Source organism: Cebus imitator, unplaced genomic scaffold (assembly GCF_001604975.1).
Source record: "Cebus imitator isolate Cc_AM_T3 unplaced genomic scaffold, Cebus_imitator-1.0 Scaffold189, whole genome shotgun sequence".
NCBI lineage: Eukaryota > Metazoa > Chordata > Mammalia > Primates > Cebidae > Cebus > Cebus imitator.
Window position 1 is genome coordinate 1,540,435 of NW_016107504.1, and position 12,605 is coordinate 1,553,039.

The 12,605-nt window shown below is 38.2% G+C and overlaps 1 protein-coding gene across 5 annotated transcripts in view; it reads left to right on the forward strand.

Annotated features, from left to right (window-relative positions):
- The window catches only part of MID2 (midline 2), a 94,685-nt gene that overhangs the window by 58,167 nt on the left and 23,913 nt on the right, over window positions 1-12,605 (forward strand). For all 5 annotated transcript variants that reach the window (XM_017546462.2, XM_037744947.1, XM_017546459.1 and 2 more), the window contains 2 exons: window positions 9,770-9,877; window positions 11,267-11,415. In XM_017546462.2, the coding sequence (XP_017401951.1) occupies window positions 9,770-9,877; window positions 11,267-11,415 (257 nt within the window). The remainder of the gene's footprint in view (window positions 1-9,769; window positions 9,878-11,266; window positions 11,416-12,605) is intronic.

Here is a 12,605-nt window from a genome sequence, read left to right on the forward strand (position 1 = left end):
TGACTGCTTCAAGAATTGGGCGAATCTTTCATGGTAATCCATAATCTTTGGTCTGTCTATAATCTTTGATGTTCTTATGGATTTCTGAAAAGTAGTGCTATCATTGAAACATCTCCCGTAAACATTATAGAACAGTAAAACAGTTAATATCCTTTTTATCTTGTAATATAATATTACACAGATCTTCTCATGTTATGTAAAAAACATGATCCTTGTCGGTGTCTCTTTTTACTGCTAGAATATGAAGCTATGAATTTGGTATATTAGCTGAAATATTGCTAGAATGTTTTTGTTTCCTTAATGTCTCAAGTTAACAATCTGCTATTTGATCCTTTAACCTGTCTTGAAAAGGCATACATATGTCTCATTATTATTTAAAGAAATTGGGTATTTAATTTGAGAATATATCAATATTTTAACTTTTTAATTGATTCTATTTTTAAAGTGAAAATAAATCAATTTAAAACTTTTTAAAAAGAACAATTGAGTAGATATATTTTATCTTGTTTTTGGAGGAATGTCAATATTGTGAAGCACTGTTCCAAATCCCTTTAAGCAGAATATGAGTTGACTTATTGATAGTAGTATGCTCACTTGGAGACAGCAAGTAGAAAGAGAAGTGATAGAGTTGAGTCTGTCTGGATCTGTTTTATTACTGAACTTCATTTTATTCATCTAAAAAATAGGATGATAGTGTGTACTTTGAAGAGTTGTTCTGAAAGTTGAAAATAATATATTTAAAATACTAGCACATCTAGTGATGCCCTTTTGCTATCTGTACTTTGTATGCTGTTCATTCCACAAATATTTAAGTGTATTTTTGCCTTGGGCCAGAAACTGGGAACATAATGATGGAGATGGCACCTGTCCTCACAGAACTTCAGTTTTCCGTCTGTGGGAGTACTGCTCGGCTCAGGCTTCACCTTCTTCAGGAAGCCATCACCCATGCTTTAAGCCTTTCTCCCAGACTCCCACCTCTGGTTCAGGTGTTCCTCCTCTGTGTCCTCAGAGTAACCTGTGCATACTTTCATCATAGCACTTCTATATACCTATTTGTCTCCCCACCAGACTAAGCTCTCAGGTCCAGTACGGTGCCTTATTCTCTTTTTATACCCAGCACATGGCCTGGTACACTAATAGGCACTGAGAAAGGATATTTGGATAAACAGTGCCCCCTGGTGGCCAGATGTTGTAAGTACACTCTTTTATGCATCAGAAGGATCAGTAAAGCCCATGTGAGTAAAGCACCTAGGAAAGGCAACTTTTTCTTTCTTTTAACGCAGGGAAAGGAAATATTTCAGAATATGTGGTCTCCTAGGATCTCCTAGGTCTCCTAGAGATGTTTTTATTCAAACTTCTCTCCAAATGTTTCATAATTCAGAAAATAATATTTAAATGACGCAACAAATAAAACTATTTTGAGTGTACAAAAAGAAAATGAAAGAGAAATTTGTCTCATGTAATAAAGCAATGTAACATGGTATACTATACAATTCTTTATAATACCTTTATTTCAGAGCCTACACACATTTATTCATTCAACAAATATTTACTGAGCATCTACTGTGTGACAAGCACCATTCTAGGTGTTAGGGATATAGCAGTGAAAAAAACAAAGTGCTTAAATGTAAGGAGCTTACATTCTAACGGGAGGAGACACACAGTGAACAAACATTTGTATTAGGGACTTAAGTGTTACGGATAAAAATAAACTAGGTTACACAGTGGGGTGAGTGTGTGTGTGTGTGAGAGAGAGAGAGAGAGGGAGAGAGAGAGAGAGAGAGAGAGGGAGAGAGAGAGAGAGAGAGAGGGAGAGGGAGATGATGCCATTTGAGCAAAGGCCTGAAGATGTATTAGAACTTCAGAAAACGACAGAAACGTTGGTTGACCAGGCCTGCCTAAAACATTATGGGACTTTTAGAGTTTTCTTTCTTTTTTCAAATAAGTTTAATCTTACATAAAAGATGCTAAAGTGAGACACAGAGTTCCCATATATTATTTAACTAACCTTCCCCAATGTTAACATCTTACATAATCACATAATTATCAGAACTAGGAAACTGTCGTTGGTACAATAATTCTATCAAGCAAACTTATTTGATTTTCGCCAGGTTTTGCATGCACTCAAATTTGTTTTTTTAGGGGATGGATAGTTTTATTAATCTTATTACATTAATAGATTGTTGTAATCGCCACTGAAATTAGGACAGTATTGTTTTATCATCCCCCGAAACTCATTTGTGCTGCTTCTTTATAGGCACATCTGTCCCCCAGCAACCACTGATATGTTCATCATTACTATAATTTTCTCTTTTCTAGAACGCCATGTAAATGTAATCATATAATATGTAAAATGCTGTGATTTGCTTATGTCACTCATCATAATGCCCCTGAGAACCATTCAATTTGTTGTGTATATCAATAGTTTTTGATTTTTTATTGCTAAATAGTATTCTACTATGTGGATGTTTTGCAATTTGTTTATATGTGCCCACAGTGAAGAGCATTTCAGTTCTTTTCAGTTTTTTGCTAATAGAAACAAAACTATTATGACCATTCATGTAAGGTTTTTGTGTGGACATAAATGTTCATATTTCTAGGGTAAATATACAAGGATGAGAGCTAGAGAGTTTTATTTCTTCAGAAGGATTTATAAGCTAGTGCCATGCTTCACAAAACAAGCATTAGATTGCAAAGAACACTGGGTAGGACTCAGAAAATCTGGCTCAAGCCTTGCCTTGTCAGTTAGTAGCAATATGATGTTAGATGAGTCTCTCCCCTCTCTAGGCCCCATGTTAAGTCTCTTAAGTGATGGAGTAGGATGTATTTCTTCAGTCTTTTTCACATCTAATTACATGGTTCCAATGAGATAGAAAGGCGGTTTCTGCCTCATTTTACACAAAATTTATAGCTATGTACATAAAATACCACATGCAAAACCTATCTGTTTCTTCCATGTTCTAGACAGTTAGAACATGTTTTTCTTCCATGTTCTAAACAGTTACCTTGGCCGGGTGTGGTGGCTCATGCCTGTAGGCGGCGGACCACCTGAGGTCAGGTGTTTGAGACCAGGCTGGCCAAACTTGTTTCTACTAAAAATACAAAAATTAGCTGGGAGTGGTGGTGCCTGTTTACGGTCTCAGCTACTGGGTTGGGGTTGGGGGTGCTGAGGCAGGAGAATTGCTTGAACCTGGGAGGTGGAGGTTGCAGTGAGCCGAGATCGTGCCACTGCACTTTAGCCTGGATGACTCCATCACAAAAAAATAAAAAATAAACAGTTACCTTGCATAAAAGAGAATATGGGGAAGACAGTAACTAAGCCTCAGGTTTTAAAGGTTTGGTTGTCTGATCCCTGAGGAGAAAGGACTCCAAAATCAACACAGAATTGCCACATAATGCCATTCCTAAGACATGTATATGGAGCAGATTGTCCTCACTCTCTGTATCCATTATTTTTATTAGTTAGACTTAGGATAAACTAAACACAGAATATATGTGTGTATATGTGTGTGTGTGTGTGTGTGTGTGTGTGTGTGCGTGCGCGCGCGCGTGTGTATGGGGGGGGGTGGAGAGAGAGAGAGACAGATCCTTAAAGTGTGATCTGGGTTAACATCTTAGCTTTGATGCTGACACAGCAAATGCTATGTCTGTTTCATGAACATTGTGTTTTCTTGAATGTATTATTTTAAGAAAGTAATGAATTCTTTGCAGCTCAGTAAGGTGACAAAGCTGTTCATAACAATTTCTTGAGAATTCATCAAATGTACAATTTACCTCTCACTTTTCCTTCTCATCTCCTTTGCACAGAAAGTGACTGTTTATTAAATAAAGCCCATGTCAGCCTCTTTTTTCTGTTACTGAGTCTGAGAAGGTGGGATAATGATCACCTGAGTGGTCCTGGGCAATAATGGGAAGGGGAAGTTTGTTGTGCCCCCCTTCCAGTTCTTCATGTACTGTGTCTGCCTTCTCTCTTCACCTTGTTCTCAACAAAGATGTCAATTAACAATCCTTAAGGTGTTACTATAGTGCTGAGATCCTGACATTTTATCCAAGCACATTCAGAGACTCAAAATGACAGCACAGCTCTCCATAATATATCTCCAACCCCTGTTTCTAGCCTTATTTCCCTCCATTGCATCTGTCAGACTGATCTGCTTTAACCAAACACGTTTTCTATTTTCCTGCCTATGCATTTGTTCGTGCTATTCATATCATTCTCTCTGCCTAAACTTGTCTCCACTTAAGATCCATTTCTACCTCCCCAAGTATTGCTCATCCTTGAAGACCAGCTCAGCTACATGAAATTTTATCTAATCCTCTGATTGTCCTTTTCCAAATTTTCTCTTTTCCAATGATCTCATCACCTTTAATTGCATTCTATTATATTACTTGTTTTGCTGGTCCTTAAATTGTAATTAGTTGCATTCACATTCATACTCTCTACTAGACTGTAAATGCCTTGAGGGCAGAAGCCAAGTCTTTTTCATCTTTATATCCCACTCATGGAACCCAGCACTATGCTGGATAAATGTGGGATATAATGCGGTATGTGGGAGACACTCAATAAATGTTTGTTGAAATAAAAAGTTCCCCAAATGATCTTTAATGCCAGAATTTCACAATATTCTGGCAGAAGGGAAATCTATTTGGGAAGATGATTTCAGGGAATAAACTAGGTTGGCATTTGCTGTGTAGAGTGGAGAGCACTGAGATAGAGAAGCTAGTGAGGAATTCCTTGCCATATAATAATAATAATAATTAATATTATTGCATTTCCTTGAGTCTGGGTATATGGGATTGTCTACTATTTAATATGTCTTGTTCCATCTGAACAGGAAATCTCAGTGCCTTCTGAACTCTGGTGCAATGCTCTGCAGGGCTGATGGATGTGACTAAGCTGAGGGAAAAGTTATTGTGGGAGTGGGTTGGAGAGAAGGCTGATGAACTCTAAACTCAGGAATAAAATACCTATAGAACGAGCCATGGGAGATCTCTCCTGCCACCTCCTCCCCCACCAAAAAAAAAAAAAATCCTAACTATCAAATAAGCTCTCTGAAAGAAAATAAGGGTAAAAAGGTCTAGCACATTTACATTTCAATACAGAAGAGAAACAACTGCCAAAATAACTTCTTGCAGTTTCTTAAATCTTTGCAACTTACGTCTTTTGCGAACTCTCACCTATTTATTTTCTCCTATTGAACAGTGGCCAAATCCTTCCAAAAGGGGCCTTATGTGTTTGTGTTAAGGATAGGTGGAAATTGGGGAAGACTAGGCTTTATTCTACAGTCTATCTTTGGGCTGGGAGGTAATAGGGCAGGATGGGCAATTGGAAAGAAATACGCAAGTCAAATTTTTGCTGCCTTTGGGAAGAAAGTAAAAGAGCAAAGAGCAGAGAGGAGGACCTGGAAACTTACTAGGGAGCCCGTGTTGCCTAGTGCTTAAGACTTGGAAGATTGAGGCTGAGATTCTTAGTCATAAACATCACAAACTGCCTCCCAAAAGTCTTTTTGGGGTGGGTGGATTTATACAAGTAGGTTGCCAAGATTGACCTAATGGGATTTTCAAGGAGGATAGATTTTTTTCACAAACACAAAGCCATTTAGGCAAACCCACTACCTAACACAAAGAGCAAATGTCAAATAAAGAGCTAGGGTCTTCCACAAACCAATCAACCAGACAAGTATGCTTATCAAATTAACTCAGTTATTTTCAATTAAGCGTTAATAAGCAAGTGAAATACCTCAATGTATTATGTTTTCAAACAAAGAAAATACCAGGGGCTTTCAAATGCCTTCCAAGCAATTTGAGTTGTTTTAGTCACATCAGTAAGACCAGTTTTCCCTGAAGTATTTTCTTTCAGAAAACACTTAAGGACTGTGCTCTTCTGGGCTGCTTCCTGACATGAATAGATTTGAATGTCATTTGCTTTACTTTTAATTTGGAATTTTCCCTCTTCAGCCAACTTTTCACTCTACTAATTGTGCCTGGTTTTACCTCCCCTGATGAGACTGTCCAAGAAACATTCCCACCCTAGCTCCCTCACTTCACATTACAATTTCTCTACAAAATATACTTACGGGAACATATTTTCTAATGTTTGGCATTCTTATTTTGATTTTATTACTGTACTAAATCAGTCAGTAAATGTTTGTTGTAAGGCTTTGTACCAGTTATAATGGGAGAGACAAAGTAATTTAAAATCCTTCCTCAAGGAACTTGCTGTCTAATTGAAGATATGTAAGCAAAGGAGTGCTTCTCATATTTGATATTTCCTTTCTATTTTTGGTATTCTCCTTGGCTAGGCCCTGTCCACATTACAATAGCCTCCTAAATCATCCTCAGGTTTGCTACTACCCTCCATCAAATCAATCCCTGTTCATCTTCTTAAATAAGTTCACTGTGCCACTTCTCACCCCACCTTACCTCTCCTCTCCTCAAAAATGCTTTTAAAGATACCATATTGCCTAAAAATAAAGTTCAGTCTCGTTTGCTTGGCTGGAAATTTCTCTCCTTCACACCTTTTAAATCTGAGTGTTATTCTATCTTTAAGGTTTAATTCAAGTTCCATTTCATCCATGCATCTTTCCTCCAATTACCCACCAAAAGTAATCTTTCCTTTTAATTTCTGTAGATTAGAGTCTACATCACCCATTCAGTATTTAACTTATGCTACCTTGACTGGTTTCTTTCATCTGTATATTTATTCCCCATCCAGACTGCAAATTTTTTTAGGGCAGGGCCTTAGGATAATACCTTGCATAGAAAAGATGCTTGATATATGTTTGGTAATCAAGACAGATGATTTTTCCTGAGTTCAGAGTAGAGGAAGGATTATGAGGATGGGTGGCAAAGGAAATATTTTGGAGGTAGGGAGATTAGTTAAGGAGGTTTTTGCAGCAAGAGTCCTATCACAATAGGTGGTAAGGGCTTCAACCTATTGGTTCATTGGTTCAGATTTTCACTATATTACCAAAGAACTTTGTTTAAGGGTAATCAAGTGAAGCAGTGTGAGTGGAGAAGGAACAAAGAAACCTGTAACTGTTTGTGATCAATTAGTTGTAAACACTACTGCATTTGGACCAGCCACCGAGGAAATTTAGCAAGATTAAAAAGGAAAGGAGAGAAGGACTTTGGGACTGCTATGAATTTATGTGGGGGACAAAGGAGAAGTAGCAGTCAGAGTTTACTGAACCTAACTGCCATAATGATAGTCGCATTGACCCAAAAATAGGAAATCAGAGGTGGACGCCAGATCTGGACAGAAGACGATAAGTTTGTTTTTAGATGTACTGACTTTAGGGTAACTTGAGTAACAAAGTGGACATGTCTAATAAACAGTAAAATATACCTTTTTCACATTTAATTCAATCCAACAAATAATTACAAAACATCCACTATGTGCCAGTCATGATACTGGAGATAGGTATAATCACATAAGACACAATTCTTGCCCTCCAGAACTCATGATAGAGTGAGGAAGACAGACTAATATGATAAAATATAGGAAATGGTATGATTGAACTATATATAGAGTACTTTGAGAATATAAATAGGGGATCAATTGCATGTGTCCAAGCAAGCGAGAAAAATTACAGAAGTGATGATCTTTGAGAAGGACCTTAAAAGATAAGAAGAAATGTGTTCAATAAACAGACAGGGAAATGACTTTCCAAGTAAAATAATAGTCTCAGGCAAAGGCACAGGACATGAAAGTGCATGGCATTCTAGGGGAACAACAAGGAGTCTGAAATGACTAATGAGAAAGGGATCACAGAATAAAGATGGATGATTTGAAAGAGATTATGATTCTTAGAAATTGAAGAAAAGGGTGTTGTTACACTCAACTGGAGAGCAGCATATGTGTAAGGTTAAAGGTGTCATTTCTAGTGTTGAACTCTCTGAGCCCAAATCTCATCTCTGCTACTTACTGTGTAACCTTAAGTAAGTCACTTAATCTCTCTGTGCTTAGTTTTCCTCATCCGTCAAATGCAAAAAGAAGGTACCTACTTCAGGACTATTTTGAGGATTTAGAGAGCCAATGTATTTAAAATAATTAGAGCAATGCCCAGCATATAGTAAGTGTTATGTAAAGGCTAGTCCAAGGATTGCATTATAAGAAACAAGGTACTACATCATTGTGTACTGCACCAGTAGCCACCTAAAAAAGAAATTATAAATGAAAAGTGCCTAAATTTCTAGATACTGTAAGCAAGGACCCAGGGAAAATTAAATGAATCTCTTAGGCTCAGATAAAGGAGTTCTGTGAGCTGATAGGATATCTTCCTTGGAAAGATAGGTCCAATTTAGGGAAAGGGTAAAGTGTCTGAGAAAAAATAAGTAGAATGGCTAGAGTGCCATTCAGAATAAGTAGAAGCCCCCATTGTGGCACCGCCTTAGAAAATGGAAAAAAGCAACATAAGATTGTCACTCACCAACAAACATATTTTATTTCAGCTAAGTAGGAAACAGAAAATTAGCCATCAGGGAGCTTCAAGGATGAGAGAGAAGGCAATTTGGTCCAGTGACAGTTATTTTGCTCAGGTTGTAGCATATGGAGGAACCATCTGAAGAGGGATAGCAATGGGAAATGCAGCCCTACTTTGCTAATGAAGCACATCTAGCCCCTTGAGTTTTGATGCTCTCAAGTAACCCATTGTCTATTCCTCAGCCTTCTAGAGCTCTGCTCGAGTGATCCTTGAATATTCTCTTGGAATGCTTGTGCTTCCCTGTGTGACTGCTCTGTGTGCTGCTGAAATGGAACTGAACCTCGCCCGCCCACCCAGCCAGCCCAGGGGTTTCACTTGACAGAACTCGGTTTGAATTCTGGTTTTACCGCTTACTAGTTGTGTGATTTTTGAGCAAGTCACTAAAATTCTAAATCTCAGTTTCCCCATCTGTAAAATGGGAATAAAAATGGTTCCTATATTGTAAAATTGTTATGATAATTACATGAAATAATTTACCTATGAAGTGCTTTGTAAGTTAAGTACTAAAAAGATGATAGTTCCTTTCTCCCTATTTTCCCATTGTACTTGGGCAGCCCCCAAATCCCCTGCTCTCATTGTAGCCATCTAGCGTCGATAATAATAAAGATGAGGAGAAGGAGAAACCAAACCATCAAAAGACAATGAAGAATAGTGGTTGTTTTTTTTTCCAACCCTGACTTTGCAGTAAAGATGTTTTGATGTAGCCAGTATCCCAAAATAGGAAAGGTATTCAGATACTGGACAGTCCAAGGTGAGAAATATCCACTAAAACATGACAACTACGTGAAAAATATATACACATGAATATATTTAATAATATATTTAATGTGAAAAATTAGAAGGGAACAAGGAAAACTGAAAACATTTTTGTTAGCACAATATATTGTTGTAATGTTATCTTAATATTGTGCCTGTGAGGAGGATACTCTTTTCTTGACATACATAAATCTCCTTACCTTCTTTCCAAAAGAACAGCAGGAGGACAGGGTACTGGAGTAAAGGGAAATGTTCAGTGGGAATAACATGCCCCCATCTCATCTGTCCTTCTGCCCAGCCTTCCATTAACCATCATGATCTACCAGAGGCCTGGAGAGCTTCCTATCTGTGGTGCTTCAATGCCCTTGCATCATTAATATCATCATCTCTACCCTTCTTCTAGGAGTGGATCTTATGAGGGAGGTATGGAAGAAGTTGTGCATGCTTAGCTGTCAGTCCGAACCTTTTAGAGCCAGCAGTAGACAAAGGCAGCAATCACTGTGTAATACTCTGAACTTTCTTGGCAGGTGAATACTGCTATGCATGAGGCAAAACTTATGGAAGAATGTGATGAGTTGGTAGAGATCATCCAGCAGAGGAAGCAAATGATTGCTGTCAAAATCAAAGAGACAAAGGTAAAGCACAGCACTTCAATGAAGCCAAGAGGAGTTGACTTTACAAATATGAAAGTTTGATCCAGATGATTCCGGTTTGATCATGAAAGCAAGAAGAAATGAGATTATCAAGGGAGAGGCAAATAAGTGATGTTTGGCCTACTGCTCTGAATCCAGTGAAAATGATGGCCATTCTGGGGTGTTACAAATTTTCTATATCTTGGCCTGGTTTATGTGGGTGTATGTGTATGCAAAAGTTCACTGAGTTGTACACTGTTGCCTGTTATAACTCAATGCAAAAGAAAAAAGTAATAGTAGAAATGTGGGCCAGGATTATGGACCGTGAATGACAGGATGAGGGCTTTGGGCTTAATCTGAAAAGTGTTGGGCAGCCATTCTAGTTTCTTATGAAGGGAGAAAGACTGATTGATATAGCAGAGGTATGCAGGGTAGATCAGAATGGGATGATACCAAAGTTAGGGTAGCAAGTTATGAGACTTAAGGAATGATGCTTTGTAAGAGTTGATAAAGACCTAAACCAGAGTAGTGGCAGCACAAATGGGAGGAAAGAAGAAAACAGGCATTGCTAGAAAGGAAATGATAGGAATCATTGAACTTTTAAATATAAAAGATGAAGGAGAGAGAGCGAAGACTTGTAAGATATTCAGCTTTCTAGTCTAGGAACTGAAGAATCATGATCATAAGGGTCAGGTGTGAGCCTCCATACAGCTATATGGTTTTAGTCTTGTTGGCCTGCTGGTTGGTGTTAGTGGTTATAAGTTCATGCTATGTGTATAATGTGAGATGTTTTGAGAGCCTAGAGTGATCACTAATACTTTATGCCATGCTGGGTGGTTCCAGCTTATCCAGGAACTAAAGTTTTCAAGAATACAGATTTGTGAACACACAGGTATGCATAAAGACGCTTAGAGAAATATATATGTAGAAATGTAGATACTCATAAAGAAAAAGATGGTACTTTTTAGTAAACATGTATGTGAAAATATATTGACAACAAAATGTAAACAAACAAAAATGTAAACAATGATAATCTCTAGGTGGTAGTGTTTATTTATTCTTTTTATTTTCTGAATTTTCCATAATGGGCATGCGTTGCTTTTATAACCAGAAAAATTAATGTTATTAATACAAAGAGGAGGTAGATAACCGAGAACATATGACTGTGTTGCAGCCTAAGTATGCAAGCTTAGGAGACAAGAGAAGGAGGGCCTGGCACAAGAGACACAGTGGGTAGGGTGAGAAGGTGAGTGGTTAGTACAGGGACCACGGAATATTAATAAGCCTTATTTTTAGAATCACTGCAGCATATCTCCTTCATATTTTTTTATTGTTTTTAATTAAGCAATGAATGTTTTATCTTACTTCTTTTCTTTTACTAATTCCTTAAAGGTTATGAAACTGAGAAAGTTGGCACAGCAGGTTGCTAATTGCCGCCAGTGTCTTGAACGGTCAACAGTCCTCATCAACCAAGCTGAGCATATCCTGAAAGAAAATGACCAGGCACGGTTTCTACAGTCTGCAAAAAATATTGCTGAGAGGTCAGTTCCTTATCTTCTTTTGAAATGCCTGCTCTTGTGAAAAAAGGCCAGTTTAAAGTCACTTGAAGTTCAGGTGCGTATGTAACAGCTGCCACCTGAAGATTTTACCAGTTAACTAGTTATTGAGCCTCAGTGGTAAATTACCCTGTGGATTTCTGGACCCTTGCCTCTGTCTTTGTAGCCTATCAGATCTTTTAAGGCACAGTCAAGTACTATCCCTAGCTACTGCCATAGCTCCCTGCTGCTCACTCAGCACATGCACTTTCTATCATGGTGTTAGTATAAGGGCAGAGAAACTTTTAGCTATATTGATACGTGTGTGCTCTTCTTAGTCTTCGTGCAGTTTCTATTGCTTTCATTTAATTATTCTGCACATAAATCCTTTATGGCAGTAATTTTTAGGCTTTTATTTAATCACTCACCTCTTTCTAAATTAGATGAGAGTCATGAACCTTCTTCCAGAGGAAAAACAATGCATTTAATATATATACACAGAATTTTCTGTACAATTTCAGAGGACCCACAGATCCATAGACCACTGGCAGAAATCCATGGTCAAAAGTGAAACATTATTCACTGTAGTCACCAAGGCTTCAAGGGGCTACAGAGGCTCATTAGGCCATATTTGACCTCCATATATCTCCTCCTCAGTCACTGAAGACCTGGGCTCCAGGCTCATAGTCTTCCTCCCATTGCCTCTGTCATCATTTTGGGTGATTTCAGCAACAACCACATGGCTGACTCATCTAATGCTTTAGCCATCTAGCCTCCTTAACACCCCCTCCAACAGTGACTCTCACCTCAGAGCTCCATCTCATCTACCCATTTTCATGGACCACATGCTGATCCTCACCATCACTCAGAATTGCACTGAAATCATAACTTCAAACACCCCATTTCCTAACTATAACCTCTACTTAACAACTGTTTGTTTCTTATTTTTGTTTTGTTTTGTTTGAGACAGAGTCTCATTCTATTGCCCAGGCTACAGTGCAGTGGTGCAATCTTGGCTCACTGCAACCTCCCTCTCCCAGATTCAAGCAATTCTCCTGACTCAGCTTCCCAAGTAGCTCGGATTATAGGCAAGCACCACCATGCCTGGTTAATTTTTGTATTTTTAGTAGGGATAGGGTTTCACCATGTTGGCCAGGCTGGTCTTGAACTCCTGGCCTCAAGTAACATGCCCGCCT